This window comes from Chinchilla lanigera, unplaced genomic scaffold (assembly GCF_000276665.1).
Source record: "Chinchilla lanigera isolate Chin_1 unplaced genomic scaffold, ChiLan1.0 scaffold00021, whole genome shotgun sequence".
Taxonomy (NCBI): domain Eukaryota; kingdom Metazoa; phylum Chordata; class Mammalia; order Rodentia; family Chinchillidae; genus Chinchilla; species Chinchilla lanigera.
The window spans coordinates 12,043,715-12,062,849 of NW_004955422.1; the positions used below are offsets into that span (position 1 = coordinate 12,043,715).

The window sequence follows — 19,135 nt, forward strand, 5'->3', positions numbered from 1 at the left end:
AGCCTTACCAAGTACTTAGTCTGAGACAAAGTGATGTTAAGTGCTTCCCATCTATTGTTTCTTTAAATCCTCAAAATTGGTAGACACTATCATTTCCATTCTACAGATGAGGAAACCGGGGCTTTGAAAACGGCATTAGGGTACACAAGCTAGAAGTAGCAGAGCTCTGATCTGAACCCATGTGTGACTCGGAATCAATGCTCTGATCAGTTCTCCTGGTGGTTTTCAGTCCTGACGGGATAGTAGATCACTGAGGGAACCTTTACAAACTGTAGATGCCAGAGTCACCAGAGTCTGCTTCAGGTGGAAGGAACCAGTCTCTGGACAGGACTGAGTGTCAAGAACTCAGTGCCCCAGCTTTGTTGGCTCTGGGTTGGGGGAACCCCCAGGCAGCTAAAGACTTCAGGGATGAGTAAAGCCAGAAGTACAGGGACAGTGACTTCCCCGGAGATGCAGGGAGGGGAAGAAAAGGACTCTCTCCCAGTGGAGGGCTCCAGGTCTAGCAGTGTCATTTGTCCCTGCCTGGAAGCTGGACACCGCCACCATGGCTGTCCTGGGAGCATTTGGCAGCTAATAGGCCTGAGTCAAGCCTTCCTGGAAGTTGCATTTAAAAGTAAAATGCAGGTACAGACGCTTTCTTCATTCACTCTCCAAGCGTCTGCCCAGGGCCTCCTACGAGGACGACCCTGTGCAGGGTCCCAGGGATACAAGAGACTGCAGTCAACCCCAGAGTCCCGGAAGACGGACAATCAAGGTGAAGTGGATAGATGAATGAAGTAGCTCCGCTGCACACTTAAAGACACTTCACTGGCCAACCTGCGACCTGTTCGTTTCTGCCACCTTCGGATGAGCTGCGTCTGGAGACTTCCTGTGGAAGGGGCTGCTGTGGAGGGGAGGGGGCTGACGGCAGGAGAGGCCTTCAAGTTCTCAGGCCTGGGGGCAGTGCACTAGCAGAGGCGCCACGCGGCCCGGACGGAGGTGCCTGCAGGTGCCCAGAGCTATTTCAGCCCATCCTTTCTCAGCATTGTGGTCTCACACAATGATGCGACGGCATTTCCTGTCCAGGGCTGGTGGGATGTTGAAAAGACCTGACGTACAACACAGGATATGGGGACGAGGGACCCTACAGACTCCAGCAGGATGGGCTGTAGCCCGGATCACAGTGAAGTTCATGGTCTTTGCAGTCAAATGTAGATCATCCTGTCCGCTAACTGTGCATGCACCCCGGCTTCCCTGTGACCAGGAGAATGCCCGGGGAAAGGAAATGTTTATCAGATAAGCCTCAATTTCATCATCTGTAAAATGGGAGTGATATTTGACCCCCTAGAGGTGTAAAGGTGAAGTTAACTCATATTTCTAGGGAACTGCATCCTTGGCACCTCAGCTGAGCGCTCTGTGGATGGTGCTGACCGTAGTCATGGAGGGATGGAGGCCAGAGGACCTGTCTGCGCAGGGGGCATTGCCAGGGAGCCTGACCCTGGCTGTTCCAGGCTGGGAGCTGCGGGGAGAGACCCAGACAGATTCTCAGGATCAAAGAGCTGGGGACAGGCCCCTGGGGTGGGAGAGAGTGTGAGGATGTTGAAAAAGAAACCACATTAGCATAAGTTCTGGAGGAGGCCAGCCCTGAGCGTTTAATTCATCTGTTAAGACAAGGCTGGAAATGAAAGGGAAACTAAATTGCTATTGTGCTTCTAGGTGACAGTTTCCACCCCCGCCTTGTAGACTGCGGTGTAAACAGTAATTAAGCAAGCCAGGGGCCCGGCTCTCTCCAGCCACAAGCATCCCTGGGAATGAGCTGTGGACTCAGACTCTGTCTTTGGTTTCTCTCCCCACCCCCACCCCCCAGGTGACCTGGTCTCCCGCGCCATGCACCATATGCAGGGGCGTCACCCCCTGTGTCCTGGCTCCAGCCCTGCCCGCCAGGCCCGCCAGCCGCCACAGCCCATCACCTGGTCCCCCGACGCCCTCCACACGCTCTACTACTTCCTGCGCTGCCCACAGATGGAGTCCATGGAGAACCCCAACCTGGACCCCCCGAGAATGACCCTGAACAACGAACGGTAGGCATCTTCCCCGAGGCTGAGCCGCTGGTAGGGCCTGTCCACCAATGTGTGTTGACTGACTGCACGAAGACTGATGGATAGAGTGAGGGGACCCTGCGGCTGGCCATGGTGCCTGCGAGGAGGTGGCCAGGGAGCTCGGACAGATGAAAGCCTGAGCTATGTGCGAGGGGATTTTGTTTCTTTCAAACCCAGGGCAGGCCAGGCATGGTGGTGCACACCTGTAATCCTAGCACTCAGGAGGCTGAGGCAGGAGGATTGTTGCAAGTTCAAGACCAGCCTGGGCTACAAAGTGAGCTCAAGGCCTGCCTGAACAGGATAGCGAGACCCTGTGTCAAAAAGACAAAAAATAAAATAAAATAAAATAAAAAATAAACGCAGGGCAGATGCAGCTTGGGGTCAGCAAGGACTTCATCCTCGGCATTGGGTTGGCCGCTCAGCACATAGCGGCTGGGCTCCCTGAAGCTCCGCTGCCTCTCTGTCAAACGTGGTGAAGGTACTGGTGAGAACCGAGAGCTGGCTCCACCAGCTTAGGTCAGCCGCAGCTGTCTTCGCTTTTGGTGGTGATAATGTCACCATGGTCAGGAATCGTGGCCCTGATTGGCCCCATCCACAGAAGAGTGATTGGGCCCTGACAGCTCTTTGATCTCCATCAGGCCAGTGGTTGAATAACTGCAGGATCTGAGCCCGCTGGCCCCCACTCTGTGCTCTCTCCACAGATTCCCAGCTCTTGCCTTTCCCAGGTGGCAACAGGGCTGCTAAGAACAGATGCACAGGTTGGGGACTGCACAAGGAGGAGGCAGCAAGGGCTTGAACCAAGGATGCATATGGGGCCATGCTGGCCTGCGGACAGGATGCCTTTTCACAGCCCTCTACTCAGGCTGCCTTTTTAAATCTTCTGCTTAGAGCATGTGCTTTCGATAACTGTCCCAAGACCTTGTGTGCAGGCAGGAGCCTCACGTGGGGCCACCACATGGCCACTCAAGACAGAGAATGTCCGTGGGCTCACAAGTTCTGTGCTTGAGGCCCGGGGCATGGAAGGCCCCACACTTGGCTTAGGAAGTCCATCTGCACACTTTACCCCATGGCAGGGTAGGAGAGGCAGAGGCCCAAAGGCTCCGCCCATCCCGGGCCCGGGGCCCAGGCCGGCTGCCTGTTGTGTATGGCCGCCATTGGCGGCGTCAGCCTGCTGCACAGCCAAGCTCACATCTTCTGCACCTCCACACTCATGGGACCCACAGGTGACCAGGGGGTTCCTATACCAGAGTCCACGAGAAATGGACCATAGGTAAACCTTGGCAACACTGGAATCTGGGGGCCGGTGGCCTTGGGCTCAGGTGACCTGGGCACAGACAATGGCTCTGGCCTTCGGGAAAGGTTCTTGGGAGCTCTGTGCGTGAGTCCAGGCCTCCCCCGGCCTGCCTTCCTCAGCGGTGAGTGGGGAGTAGCCGTGAGGCAGGTGGGGACGCCACACGCATAGTGAACGTCGCTGTGACTCAGCGCTCCAGAAGCACGGTGATGTCACACTCTGTTCCTCTGGGAGTGGGAAGGTGAGTGGAAGGCTGAGCAGGGCCCCCTGGGCCTGACTGATGAGAAGCCTGGGTGATCTGTGGGCAGCATCTCATGGGCGGGGAGCCCTGGGACTGGCCTTGTGCCCCAGCTGTTTCTGCTTTGTGGAGAAAGCGTTGCATTCGCAGGCGTTGGCCGGGAAGGAGAAAGGGCGAGGCCAGCACACGGGGTGGGGAGTGGAGGCGACTAGCTTGCTGTTTGCTAAGGTTCCCAAGGGTGCTCGGCCCAGAGGAGGCAGCTCAGCTGCTGGCCCTGGGGCTGTGATGTGGCACTGGGTTGTCTTTGATGGGGCAGCCTCTGGCTTTCCAAACCTCTAGGGAGAGAATCTTGGGCCCAAGGCTCCGCCACCCGGCACCAGCTCCTCTGCAGCTTGACTCTCCTATCTGTGCTTGTAACAGCTGCGCACGGATGGTAACACACACATGTGCATGTGCTTAGACACCTAATTACCCCAAACCACACTGGGGCACAAGTCATCTGGTCGCAAAGGTATTTCTCCATGAATCATTTCAAATGAGTATTAGATTCCTAGGAAATTGGAACCACCATAGGATGGGAGGAGGTCTACAACTTTTAAGTTTTTGTGCTAAAAAGAGGATACCCTAAAAATACCTGGGTGAGCAGACAGCCCAGGCACGCGCTGGTGGCCTGGTCTCTGGCTGCGGAAGCAGACCCTGCCATTCCTGCAGGGCACTGCAACAGGGCGGGCACAGGAGGCTGCGGAGAAAGGGGCTGAGTCCCCTGGCGCCTCGTGGTCCTGCCACCCAGCATCTTCTCCAGAGCTCTGGGGAAGCCTTCTCTCTGGTGCAAGGGGTGACTGGAGTCTGTTAGGGTCCCACTGTGCGTCTATGAGTTTGGGGCTGTTCCCTCCAACTCTGTTGGCTTCGTCCCTTGACGTTCCTTCCTCTGTCCTGCCTCAGGACATGAGCAGTATGTCCCCCCCCCCCCCCCGTTCAGACTGGACAGAGCCTCTGACTCCAGCCGTGACCATGGGCTGCTGGTCTGAAGGCATTCTATGGGCCACTGCGGGCCAGTCAGGCTCACTCAGGGTTGAGCAGTGCTCTCTGCTGCCCTGCACACATGGGTAAAAGACCCCACTTGGCAGCATGGGGACATTGGTAGTGCCACACAAGTCTGCCCCTCTGCTTTGAATGCAGACTTCTGATGCCTGCCTTTGAAGGGCTGTGTGACCTCAGCCTTGCAGACAGAAGAAGCAGGAGTGCTGTGGTCGCTTCCTGCTCAGCTTCATGCTGTGCCTGCGCTGTTCCTGGGGCCTTGGGAGCTCACAGGCAGAGACTCTTGCCGGGGGGCTGCCGAGGCCGGGGAGAGGCAGGAGCGGGAAGTGGCAGAAACAGCGGAGGCTACGGGCTGTGAGTGGGCTCTGCTGTCCTTTGGTCCCATGCCTGAAGTGAGCCGAGCACAGAGGCAGCGGCTCTGGACTCAGATCCACGCCCGCCCACGCCTCAGGCTCCTCCGCTGCACGGTGGGCAGAGCGTTCTCTCTGGAGATTACAGTGAGCTGACCCGTGTTCTTCCTCCTCAAGGGCATTTCTACCTCCCTGTTCCCTTGTGTGCCCTGCTACACATCCCCAAGGGGTCATTACTCCCATTCACAGATGTGGGTACAGGGCTGTGGGCCCCCCGCTGCTACCTGGCTGGGCAAGGATTAAAACCAGGCTTCTGGCCTCAGAGCCCTCGCCTGGCCCCATGCCGGGCTATGGCTTTCTCTACTGGCTGCTGAGATCTGATGCCAAACTCTAGGGCTACTTCGGTGGGCTCTGGTCTTTAGGGCCACCTCCTCCAGGCCCTCTCAGCCTCACCTGCCCCATCTCTCCCAGGATGTCACCCTCATCACCCTGGGAAAGCTTTACAACGGGGCCCTCGCAAGACGCTCCCTGGATACCTCTCCTGCTGGCAGCTTGGCATGCCAGGCACCAGCCGGGCCCAAGGCAGGGTCCAAAACATAGGCTTAGTCACAGCTGCTGCCCTGCAGGGGGGTGTCAGTGCCACGATCAAGCCCAGAAAGTGAAAGAACCTGCTGTCAGGGATCCAGGGAGATCAGAGGACAGCGACAGCCATCTGGTTCAGTGTGGTCCTTGCTGGCTGAGCCTGGAGGCAGAAGGATGGGCCAGCTGGGCCAGCAGCCTGGGCAGAGATACCTCCTCTGTCCTCGTCCTCCTGAGGAATGAGAAGAGGGCTGTATAGACACGTGGGAGAGGCGGGGGGCCCGCCAGCTCTCCAGCAGATGGCTGAAGACAGGGGCATCGGGCAGAATGCAGGAGACATGGCTAGCAGTGCGAGGGCAAGGTGGACAGGAGGTGAGCCGGTCCTCATCATCAGAGGACCACAGAGGTTGGTCCTGAGCACCAGACAGCTTCAGCAGGGATAGGAGGCTGGCTTGATGGTACCCTTTGTCCCGAATTCCCACAGAGCTCTTTTTTTATGGGGACTACTGAGGCCTGCACAAAGGTCAAGGCCGTGGCCTAGATGAGGTTCTGGGAGAAGGTGTGTATGTGGCCCAGCTCTCAGCTGCCTTGTTCTAGGTCCTGCAGGCCAAGAAGGTTCCAGCGAATATGGAAACAGGACTTGGAAAAGCTGGAGCTAGCAAAGCGTCAGTCAGCCCTTTTGGGTTCTACCCAGGGCACCGGAAGCCCACACCTGTGGCTCCTGGGAATGCCTGAGGCACAACTGCCGTGGGTCCCTGAATTGTCCTAGGGGTGTATGTGTGTGTGTGTGGGCGTGGGTGGGTGGGTGTGTCCTGCTGTCTTGTGGCAGTGTGAAAGTCAGTTTGTGTTTCTGGACCTCAGTTCCTCCTCGGCAATATGGCGAAGATGGGACGCTATTTCTGGTTAATGACCCTGTGATGGGAGACACTTTGCTCAGTGCCGGACACACTGAAATGTGCTTTGTAGATAGGGCTGTCCTCCCCCTCTTCCTCACTATCGTGATGGTGGTAAACACATTTCCACGGCATATTTGACCCTCAGAATAGGCTCTCTTAAAAAAAAAAAAAAGAATAGGCTCTCTTTATTAAGATATTGTAACTTTTTATTTTTAAAGCTTTTTGTTGTGAAAATTTCAAACATATACTAGAAAAAACAGTATCATAGACCTCTATGTATCTACTGTCACCCAGTTTTTAATAATCGTCAGAAAAACAAGAATACTCCAAGTGTGAAGCTAATACAAGGAAAGAAACTGTAAAGAGCAGAGCAGAAATTAGTGAAATTGAGACTGAAAAAAAGATGGCACAAGGAATCAGTGAATCAAAGAGTTGGTTCTTTGAAAGGATTGGGGGATCCGGGAGATGGGGAGACAGAAGAGAGAGGAAAGGGGAAGTAAGGATGGTGATGCGATGTGTGAACCAGCTCCCAAGGATGAGGGCATTTCCCACAGCTCACAAACATATACTGATATAAAAGGAGTGAAACTGGTATCAATTCAATCGTATTCACCCATTTTCAAGCCCTCAGATTATTTTGAAAAGAATGCAAATCTCATATTTTACCTATACATATTGAGTGTCTCTCTTTAAAAGAGTTTAAAAACAACCATAATACCACTGTCACACTTCAGCACAACTGACAAGAATTGCGTGAACAATTCTATACCACCCCCCATTCCTACAAGAAACCATGTCCTTCGTGAATACTTTAGCATGTTTCTCTAAAAAGTAAGAATCCCTTAAAAGTGACTACAGCACAGCCAGCAAATGGAAGGTAGAGAATAATTCTTATGAACATCAACAATCCAGCCAGTGTTCATTTTTTGCTGTACGCCTTTTTCAAAATTTGTTTTTTAAAAAAATAAGTAAATAATTAAACAATCATTCTCGTAATCTCAGCCAAACAAATGTAAAAAAAAAGTAATAATAAAATCTGAGCTGGGCATAGAGGCTCACCCCTGTGATCCCAGCACTTGGGAGGCTGAGGCAGGAGGATTGTTGCAAGTTTGAGACCAGCCTGGGCTACAAAGTGAGCTCAAAGCCAGCCAGAACTACACAGTAAGACCCTGTCTCAAAAAGACAAAAATATATATTAATTAATTAATTAGTTAATTAAAATAAAATCTGGGTTTTGTTCATCAGGATTCCCATAGGAAAAACCCACCTTTTCCCCCAATATCAAGTCCACTGAAGACCAAGCATCCGTAAATATGTAGGTCAGCATGACATTTCTTAAATTGTGGTCCCTGAGTGACATCTGGGTTTATCAAATTCCTCCTACAGCTGTACAATTAACATTATTACTCATATAACCACTGCTGTTAGTAGCAGTGTAAGTACGTACTATATAACCCCTCCTGTGGATAATAGTGCAACTATGAATAGTGCTCCCGTTGCAAGCACTACCGCAGAGGACAATTACAGCTAGCGTCGGAGAGCACAGGAGCCTGGTGGGGCAGCACATGCCTGTAATCCCAGTACGTGGAAGGTGGAGGCAGGTCTCGAATTTGAGACCAGCCTAGGCTGTGTAAAGGCCTGTCTCCAAAAAGGTTGAGGGGAAGGGGAACAGGCACACAGGAAGGGACAGATTCCATCATAAGTGCCTCACTTGTTAATTCTTATTTCTCCACTTCCATTGGTCAGTTCAGAAGGGATTAAAGAGAGGTTTTTGTTTTTGTGTTTGTGTTTTGTCTTTTTGAGACAGGGTCTCCCTGTGCAGTTCAGGCTGGCCTTGAGCTCACTTTGGAGCCCAGGCTGGTCTTGAACTCACAACAATCCTCCTGCCTCAGCCTCCCAAGTGCTGGGATTACCATGCGCCACCACACCCGGCTAAAGAGAGTTTTAAAGACTGGCTTATGTGACCAATTCGCCAGCATAATGAGAGAGACAAAAAGAAGACAGAAATAAAAAATGAGCAAAAGCCACCCCACCGGACAGTGTAAGAGGAAGGGGAAGCTCCGTGCCTACCTCAGCCTGAATCCCAGCCCTGCTGCTTGGGAGCTGGGTGGCCTCATGCGTGTCATTCACTCCTTTTTGCCGCCTCGTACAGGAACAGCGGTGCCACCCACAAAGGGGTGCTGTGGGATTAATCGTTCATATACACAAAGCATGCAGAACAGAGTCAGGCTCACAGTAGGGCTCTGTTTTTATCTTCATCACCACCAGCACATTCAAGAAAGTCTTCGAGAATTCTGGGGTTGGGGTCGGAGCAGTCTGGGGACTTGGGGGCCACAGACATGGACAAGTGGGCAGCACGGGCGACAAAACTCTCAGAAGCGGGCTGGGGATATAGCTCAGTGGCATAAGTGCCTGCCTGGCAAGCACAAGGTCCTGAGTTCGATTCCTGGTACCAAAAAAGAAAAAAAGAAAGAACTCACAGAAGGATTTGTGCTATTTTTTTTGTTATTTTTTTTATTAGTGCATGTTTGTAGTACATAATGTTTGCATTCTTTGCAGCGTTGGACATAACACATCTTACTTGCTTTTCTCATCCCTTTCGCCACTTCCCTCCCTCAGCCTCTTGATCCCCTTCCGCCCTGAGAAAGATCTGTCTCCCTACTTCCTGTTATCTATCTTTGATTTTTCTCCTTATTTGTACTTGGGGTTTGGGAGAAACCACACAACAGACTTCTAGGGTTTCCAAGTGCATATTTCATTGACCAAAATGCGTGCACACTTTAAAAGTACAAGACGTAGGTGTTTTCCCCCCAAGTTGTCACTGACTGTTGTTTAACCAATGCTTCAAGGTCAGGCAGCAGGTCAGCGGCTGTCGGGGCACATGCAGGCGGCTCAGAGGTCCGAAGGTCAAGTCCAGTCCTCTTCCTGTGGCTCTGATTGGAGCAAGCCAGCCTCAGTTTCCAATTGGGAAAGTGGAGAGCCAAGCCTGCTTTTGAGGGGGGGCTCCCCCAGTTCTGGGAACATGCACCCTACAAATGAGGGCCCCCGTGAGGAGAGGCGCCTCTTTGTTCCACTCCAGATGCAGAAGGGGGAATGTCCCTCTCAAAGGAGCACTTTACATAAATCAGAGGCGCCCCCCACCCCCAGGCTGTGCGCTCAGTCTAAAGAAGTGGGCTCGTTAATCTTTTGCTCAGCTTGCGAAAGTGTTTTCTTATCAAATAATAGAGATGATGGCAGTGTGGCTTGATGCTACTGACTTGTGATTCCCCTAAATACCATTTCAAGAAGATTTGCAGTCTCAAGCTCTTTTCTCTCTTCCTCTCCCCCTTTTTGTGCATTAAATTTCCATCTGTTTACCCAAAATGGAAGTAAATGAAATAATAGTTATTGAGTGAATTAAGAACTTGCTTCCGTGTATGCCCAGCCTGGCATATCCAGTAACCTCCAAAGTGACTTGCGTATTATCTGCAGTGTGCAGGGTTCTGGGCCTCCTGCCTGCAGCCATTCCTCCCTACTCTTTCTGTTTTCTATCTGACATTACCTTGGATAAATATTTGCCCATTCCCTACCTTTCTAAAATGGAAGCACCATGTGCCTGCCTTGTGCCTGAGGTCTCCTCAAGGACATAGGACAGAGTAGGAAGTTAATGAAATAGGCAGTGAGCCCAATGTTTAGGATCCCTGGCCTCAGGCCATAATATGGGGTCCCTGCTCTGCTGTTCACTTAGCTGTGTGACTTTGAGTGAGTTGATTTCTGAGCCCTCATCCCTCCAGCTTGAAATGGAAAATGACTTGACCTACTTCCAAAGGATTTTGTAGGGGTCAAATGAGGGAATACATGAAAAGAACTTGTCATAGAATAAGCTTCCCATACATGGTAGCTGCTGATACCAGTATAAATACTATTACCATAAACCTATGGAAGGACTGAAGTGACTAAGCCATGTTTAATGCATAAATAATCCAAAGCATAGGTGAATGTAGAAGTCATATCTACTCAGAATTTATGTTTTCTCTCCATCCCCTACACACTTTCCTCCTCCATTCCTGACCTTAATTTATTTTAACTTGGCCCAGACAGTAGCCAGGTAGCTAAGACCAGGTGAATGATGGGAGAAGATAAGGTAGACCAGATACCTCACAAGACTGAAGCGAGAATTCTTTTGACTAGAGATATCAGCAAATCCTGGATGTATTACACCTCCCAAGGATTTCAACCTGGAAACTCAATTTCATTTGTGCCTTGAGTCAAAGATAAGTAGATGATCAGTCACTATAGTCAGTGCCGTGTCGTGTCAGGGCCCCTGGCTTACTGGTTTGGCCATAGTGCCAATGTGACAGGCTGCTGTCTCTTGCCTGGGGGTGATGGGATCTCATTCATTCTGCACAGGCTAGAAGCATCAAGGCAGAGTTGTGCATTCCAGAAAGCACTTTGCACAGCTCCCTGGCACATCCTCCCTATATCTGGGGGAGGAAGCTCTTACCACTCCTATCAACAGATGAGACTGAGGCTCTGAGCAGGACCAAGGCCTGACCAAGATCACAGCTGGGAAGAGGCAGTGCCAACCTCAGGCACAAGGTCCATTTATGATAATGCAAGGGATTCATCCTGGGAAAGCCCTTCCCCTTTCAGGAGAGGGGACTGAGGAGCTGCTCTCTCCGTTGGTACCTCCTCCATCCAGGGCACTTGGGCAACTTCCTGGGGCCTCTTTCCCATCAGACTTCGGTTTATTGGCTCTGGGTGACCAGCCTGAGTGTGGGCATCTGCCAGCATCCAAGAAGGAGCAAGCCAGGGATTTGGGGCAGACAAAGAAAGTGCCAGTGCCAGATAACAGGACCTGGAGACATGACAGGATCTTGGCCCGGCCTCTGACAAGCACCCCCAGGGGCTGCCCATTGCGTACAACTTCCTGCCCCATTGTTAGACCCACTGGGTCCCCACAGAAAAGAAGACTGGGAACTGCCGGCCCCCTTCATTTGTTTGGAGTGTTTTTGTAACACGGGCAGCAACAATCCCCTTTGTTTGCAGTTCTGCAGGATTCTGAGAGCGCTCTGTGCAGGGAAATCCCAGCTCCAAAGGGAGTTGATTTTGCTTTCTTACGGCAGCCTCTGAGGCTGAGCTGGAGACGGTTCAGACCCTGAGGATGGGGCAGGACACAAGCTCGGGCCTATCAGGAACCAGACCGGGCTGGTTTCTTGCCTGCTCTTGCTTGCCAGATTTCTTTCTTCTCATAAACCCAGCTACTGCTGAGAGCTGCCTGGGACCCCCATCCCACCCCTCTTTTAGTACATGCAGGTTTGGAAGAAAACTAAGGTACATCCACTGAGACCTTGGGCTCCAAGCTACATTCAAGGCATGATGAGGCTACAAATGCGAAAGCTAGAGTCTGGGCAGTGTGACGTGTGTCCATGGAAGTGAGCCTTTACTCCTTCCGGCCTCCCTCCAGTTCTCTTCTGGCCGGTGGACTCACGCACCTTCTGTCGGGCAGTTTGGCGTTGTGAAAGAGCCCAGCACACTTGTTTCGTTTTTTGTGTATTTAAGTACCAGCCAGATCATCAGTAGCTGTCTGTGTAACCTTGATCACGTGTCCAAACGTTGTTAAAGTCTTGAGATCCACATTTGTAAACTGCAAACGAATGAATCACCTCCCTTGCAGGTAGCTGTAAGAATCAGAAGCAGCAATACTTGCGGATGGGCCGGCCCCGTGCTTTGTTGGCCCACAGTGGGCCCTCAACAAATCCTAGCAATGTCAGCGCCACTCAGAAGCTCATGCTGGAGCCTTCCCCGGGGCTGCCATTGGGATGTGGGTACAGAAAGCGGGGCCAGCACCCGTCCCAGGAGCCTGCCTTGTAGTTCCATTGGGGTCCACATCACCATCCCCGAGCCCCAGGCCCATCAACAAAGACACTAGTTGCCAGCCAAGAACCTCCCCCTTACACAGGCGGGCCTCAAGAGATGCATGTCCGTGTCTCCCCCTGGAAGTTTCTAGAAGCACTTCCTGTGGCACCCTGAAAGAGTATCTCAGACTCTAGGGCAGTGGTGGTGAACCTACGGCACGCGTGCTGCAGCAGGCTGTTTGTTACCACTGAAAACTCTAAAAAGTTCGCCATCGCTGCTGTAGGGCGTCAAGAAAGCAGGCGGATGAGGATTACACTCAGCCGCATTTGAACAGAACTTTTTTACTCATCTGAGAGCCTAAACAAAGAGCCTGACCTCTGCCCAGCAGCTGTCCATGGGATAAATGCACCCAGGGCAGAGGCCGATGGGTAGTAGCAAGTGTCCATGGGCACAAAGTACCTGGGTACAGGCTAGAGGCCCTCACCTGTCTGCCTTCCAGATGTTGTTGTGGTTTTTTTTTTGTTTTTGTTCTTGTTGTTTTTTCTGGTACCTGGAATTGAACTCACGACCTTGCACTTGCCAAGCAGGCGCTGTGCCGCTGAGCTAAATCCCCAGCCCCCATGCCTTCCAGATGTTGAAAGAGCCATGCTTTACAGGCAGCCGCCACCAAGGCCCAGCGTGGAAGAAGCAAGCGGGTCTCTGGCAACGACAGCAGTGGGCCCATGGGTGAGGTGTGGCCTGTTCGCTGAGAACCACACCTCAGCAGCATGGAAATAAGCCTGCTGTCACACCACTCCATCCCCGTGCGTGGGAAGAGGCGATACTCTGGCCTGCTGGGCCAGCCACCTGCTCTCTGTACTGGGAAGCTCTGGCCTGAGAAATGGGGAAGGTGCCCTGGACCTAGCAAGGGGACGTAGTGGGCTGAGAGCATTATGTGCAGTGTCCACTGGAATCCAGACCATCGCGCCCACCTGAGACACCACCTGGAGTCAGGTCCAGCTCCCAAGGCCAGATGGCTGGGTACCCGCCACCAGAGCACAAGACCACGTAGACATCTATGGAATCTGTGACATCCCTTCCCTCATCCCTTCCCTCCTCCGAGCTGCCTTCCCAGAAACTGCCTGAGTCCTATCTCTGGTATTCCCACTCCTCAGGAAATTGTTTATGGTTGGAAAGTCCTAGAGTAAAACAGTTCTCTCTTTATCTGGGAATTAATTTCCTTTTTTATCTGAAGAGTTCCATTTGCCAGTACCCAAGTCCACCCAAGCCCGCAGGAACAAAAGGCAAAGTAGCGTCCCTTCCTCTTGCCCGGAGAGCTCTGGAGCCCTTAGGAATTGCTCTAGAGTAAAACAGCTGCTGGAGCAGGTAGGCGAGAGGGCTTCACCCCCAGGAGTAAGAACCTGCCCTGCCTCAGTTCTAAAGTCAGGAGGCCATCCAGGGCCAAGGGACTGATCTGAATGGCATAGAGCCTGCTCTTCGGGAGACTGGACTCGGATCCCCCACCTGGGTTTATGTGCTGCTGGTCGGGCACATGGCATGGAGCAAAGTTCACCCTTCTTGCCTCAGTTTCCCCATGTGTAAGGTGGGCGTACTCTGAGTCCCTGCTGCAGTGGGCCTGGATGTAGCTCAGCACAAGAGCTCTTGCCTAGCATGTGTGAGGCCCTGCATTCCATCCCCAGCATAGTAAGCACAACAAAACAAAACAAAACAAAACAAAACCAAAACCTGCTTCAAAACGTAGGTGTGAGAGCCCGGGATACAGCTCAGTGGCAAAAGCGCCTGGCAAGTGCAAGGTCCTGAGTTCAATTCAAGGTACAAAAACCAAAATGCATAGGTATGAGGACTAAGTTCATTAGTAGATGCAGTGGCACCTTGGTTTATGAACGTCATCTGATTTGGGAGAAGATGGCTGCATTTGTGTTTGTGTGGGGAAGATGGCAGTGGTCGTATATGTCACCCTTCTGGTTTGTGACCAGAAGCAGAATTTTGTCTGCCAACTGAATTGTTCCTGAACCTTACAAGGGACTTCCCTACGACAGTGCCAGGTGCTTCACTGTTGGTTGTTGTCTGTTATTCCTGGCCACCCAACTGTCTTGCGACTGACTTCACATCCCACTGCTGTTATTCTGCCATTGAGACTCATGGACACCCACTCCTAGGAAAAGGCAGGAGGTGGCATCCATATGTATATCCAACCCGGTACCAATAAAAGAAACCAAACAAACCTAGAAATCATCTGAGAATCTACGCAGGCTTTATCTAGTGCCTTTAATCTGTACCAGATGAGTCTTAGGAAGGGTGCACTCTCCCCACGAAAGCCCACAGCCCCACCTGGAACAGAAGTTGCCTGGCTCCATGCAGAGCTCGTGCCACAGGTCAGCTGCATATCCTGAGGCAGCCTGGGGGTCTGAGGAGAGAAACATGCCCAGCTCTGACTCCAAGCTGAGCCAAACCATTCTGGTTTACCAAGCAATTCTAGAGAACTAATTAATCCAAGATGCGAGCCAGACTAGAATCGCTCCCTTTGTGCTGGGAGTGGAATGGGGTGTCAGAGGGACAATGTTGGTTTTATTCTGCATGGAGGTTTTGGCTTGGTTTGGGGCCACGGTGGCTCTGTGTAAATCTTCGGGAAGCCACGGAGAGGAACTCCAGAGCCAACCCCGAGCTTCCCAGAGACGGCTCTGTTTGTGGAGCCACGGCTTGAGCAGGGAAGTCGGACCATCTTTGCAGTGCCCCCTGCCACCCCCAGTCCAGACAGCAAGCCAGGGAGAGGTGTGGGAGCAGCGCGCTTCACAGAGGCACCTGTGAGAAGCGGGCATTCAGGGGCCTGAAGGCAACCCCAGAGTGGGGCAAAGCTGGTGGGGGAAGGGAGAGCTGGGAATAGAGGAAGCATCCTTCTGGAGGTGCTTCCCTTGTCGGTTGTCTGTGGGTCTCTGGTTCATCCTTCCTGGACTCCAAGGGTGCTGTCAGGCGGGGCAGGGAGATCTCACTAGGGACCAAGCCAAGGCATGACGTTACTACCAGCCCGGGGAGCCAACGCTCCCCAAAGCCGCTGCCCTCACAGCCCAGGGTGGAAGTGACCCCAAGGCCCCGCCTGCGAGGGCTGCGCCCAGCTGGTGGGCACATCCAGTCTTTGGGTCCCGTTCCTCCCACAGGGACAGGACAAACCTGCTGGCCCCAGACCCAAACTGCACGCCTCAGGTTGGGGGCAGAAGCACAAGGCTTTCTCCTGCATGGTGCTTGGGTCACCGGCCCGCAGTTACAGGCCCATGCCATCTGCCACCCTGACTCTCGCTCAGAGGCCTCTGCCCACCTCAAGGGAGAACAGAGCTTGCTTTGAGCTGGAAATTGGAGGCGTTTCCTGCTCCATGTTGCTGAGACACTGCTTATAGGACTGTAATCCCAATAAATCATACGCTTGTGGAGTGGCGCAGGGTTTATTTATTTTTTTCCAGGCTACAGGGGCCTCTTAAAACCAAGGCCTTAAGAATCTCATTCTCCTTCATTTTTTAAATGGGGGGAAATGGCTTTTGAAGTCTTGGTCCCGCTGAGGGGCCTTCTGAGACCCCTGAAGTGACGAGTCGGGCTCATCAGTATATTATCTTAAAAGGAGAGATGAAGAGAAGCTGGGTCTGGTGTCCCTGTTGCTTCTGAGCTGGCTGTGTGACCTTGTGCCGCTCTTAGTCTCTCTGGGTTCCCAGCTTCTCCAGCGGTGAGAGGAATTGGTCAGGAATGGTGCAGAGACCATGTTCACTGGTGCGTTTCATGGACTCCTCATGTGACAGTAGTGTCCTGCAAAGACAGATGCTCCCAGAGAGTCGATGACCACAGGTTGGGGGTAGCAAGTGGTTTAAGTCAGGCCCAGACAGCCCTAGGGGCATCAGGGGTCACAAATCCCCAGTGACTCTGTGCCCGCCCCACACGTTCCGGACCGCTGCCCCGTCCCCTGCGTGAGTCCCCTCACTGCTGAGTCCCAGGGCCTGGGCTGCCAGAAAATGTGCAGCTCAGGCTCAACATGGTGCTTGCATTTGTTTTTCTGCTTCAAGAGCCAGGCTGGGGCGGGTGGCAGGCAGCTCGCCGCAGGCTTCCGCCGGCTTCACGTGTTTACACTTGCTGTCGGGAGAGGCCAGGAGTTGGCAGGACCATAAGAAGGCTGGAGCTGAGGCATTTAATAGGACCGGATTCCTACGGCCTCTCTTGCTATTGTGTGTTTACTCTCCCCACAGATGCTAACCCAATAATAATAGTTAACGTTTACAGAGCGCTCACCCTGCTCCACAGGCTGCGCTCAGCACTTTGCGTCTGTACTTCCAGCTGTTTTGGGAAGTGGCCCTAGAATTGAGACCCATTTTTCTCATGGGGAAACTGAGGCTGGGAGAAGTGAAGTAACTTGCCGGGGACCACAGAGTTTTGTTCGCTGGGAAAATACCAGATTGCAGCCCTGAGGTCTCCAGACAGAGCCCGCGTGCCTGAGCCCGCCATGCCGCGGGTTCAGCTGCTGCCATGCGTAGTTTGTGAAGTAAGAGCAGAGGGCTCTCTCTGTGCAAGATATCTAGAAACCTCTCACTCAGACAGTCCCTTCCTTAATAGGATGATAGCCCAAAGAGAGTAAGGAGCCCACAGTTACAGAGCCAGTTTGGTGGTATCAAAGGACTTAGACTTCTCTCCCAGTGCGGACGCTGCAGAGAGGAGTCCGGAAGCCTTGGCTCCCTGGGCTGGGAAGATTCATCAGTTGGTCCCACTCCTCCCCCTCACCCATGGAGTTGGGACACAGCAGGAGGGAGTTTTCATAGGGATTTTCCAGGGCGTGCAGTGATGCAGGCCAGCTCTCCTCAGCGAGCCAGGAGAGGGGGCTTGGTGAAATTACCAGAAAGGAAACAGCCGGAACCTGCAGCCCAGGAGGTGGGTGTTGCCGAGAAACCCATGTGTTGTTTACCACTAACTAGCAGAGGACCACAGGCCAGGGAGCGGGCGGGCTGAGGACAAGGCCTGAAGCAGTGGGCTTGGTGGTGGAGGGCACCTTAGAGGCAGGGATGATCTGGATTTCTGTGTTTGAAGATACTAATCAGCATTCAGTTCAGGAAACAAACCCCTCTAGGTATTTTAAGCAGGAAGGGATTTAACACAGGGAAGTAGGGACTAATAGAATCACAGGACGGGCTCAAGAAGCAGATTCTAAGCTGAGCCTCAAGGAATGGCTGCAAGGACAACAGCTCATCCATGGGCAGGCAGTGCTGCTTCCCGAGTTTGACCATACACCCTGTGAGCTGTGATTCAGGATCAGAGCTAGAATCAAGGCATCTTTGCTGTTGCTTTTACCACTCCTATCCCTGTCTCAGGAGCACCAGGAAGGTGGAAACTAGACACTGGAATGTTCTGTAGGAAACGAACAAAAAGCACTTCATGCTTTCATGACCTGTTTGCAAGAACAAAATGGACACAAAAGTGGCCCCGGCCTCCCGTCTACTTCTCAGATCTCTTGGAGCAGCCTCTGTAACAGTGAAACCTGATTTGCATCTAGAACCCTAGCTGCAAAGGAGTCTTGGAAGTGTAGTTTTCAACTGTCCAGTTTCTGAGCAAAATGGCAGAATGGAGCCAGTGAGCAACCCTTGGTAGACACCCACTGAGGGTGCCACTACTGGATTTGTTCATGCGCTGAGTTCTAAGACACATGAAGCAGGAGAGTGAATCCAGACACCATCTGGTTGGGCTTCATGACTCCCAGACTCCCTCTTGGATTTCCCCTCGTGCAGCTGGGAGATGCCTAGTAGCCGCACTTGGCACTTCATCCATCTTGGCTGTTGGCCCCAGTGGGGGAGAATGGCTGACAGATCCATGAATTATCTTTTTATTTACACATCCATCTATCACCCTGACGGTTTAACTGAAACCTCTTCCTTGTTTTAGAAGAACTGATGTACAGAATGCTTTCTCTGAGCTTGCCCTCCAGCCCTGTAAGAATGGTAAAGTTCAAAAATACTTGTAAAAATAAGCACTTTTTAACCAAGAAGAGAGTTCGTAAACAGAGCAACAGCTCATGACTGGACTGTTTTCCCTTCCTAGATTACACAAGTCCCCCCCATCAAATCTTGGCTTCCCACCCTCATGAGTCAATACTGTACCCTTGAAAATTAGATGTTGTTTTTCTGGGCAGAAACATGACCTGATCCATAACTGAAAATCTGGGTGTATTGTACTTAGGTACTGATACTCACCCATACTTTTAGTCACTCGGCAAACGTTTATTAAAGACTTCTTGTATCAGACCTCAGGCTGAACATATTTTCGAGGAAGCAGGGATGGGGAAGGCATCATTCTTGACCTTAGAAGGAATAGGCTCGGCAACAAGACAGGACATACTCGTTGCTAGAAGAGAGAGCCGTAGGGCGTTGTAGCGGGTCTCAGAGCAGGAAGAGAGTTTTGGCTTCTGGAAAGAGATGCCGTTGGCACTGAGCCCTGAAGGTTACGTAGAATCTAGACAGGCAGAGGGGAGAGTTAATCTTCCTTGGGAGGAGAGGGCAATGGGCAGGGGAGCTGGAAGGCCTGCAGCACTGCAGTCTGGGTGCTGGTACTGGCCTGGCTGGCGATAGTGGGCTAGGCTCTGGGCACCCGTGAAGGCCAGGGCCAGCGAGGCTTCCCCAGCCTGTCCCCTCCCCTCACTCACTGGCACACACAGCGGACCACTTAAATGACTCATACATTTTCTTCAGGGACAGAACTAGCATATCAGAATAACTTCCCACAGGCGTCACCTTCCAGATCACATCTGGTTATTCTGGGGCTTGTGGTTGTTGAGTGAAAGAACACTTTACCCTCAAAAAGAGAAA

At 52.4% G+C, this 19,135-nt stretch overlaps 1 protein-coding gene across 1 annotated transcript in view; it reads left to right on the forward strand.

Moving 5' to 3' along the window:
* Abtb2 (ankyrin repeat and BTB (POZ) domain containing 2) overlaps positions 1-19,135 on the forward strand; it is a 169,088-nt gene that overhangs the window by 130,381 nt on the left and 19,572 nt on the right. Inside the window, exon 3 of the mRNA XM_005384147.2 lies at positions 1,847-2,060. Within this exon, the coding sequence (XP_005384204.1) occupies positions 1,847-2,060 (214 nt within the window). The remainder of the gene's footprint in view (positions 1-1,846; positions 2,061-19,135) is intronic.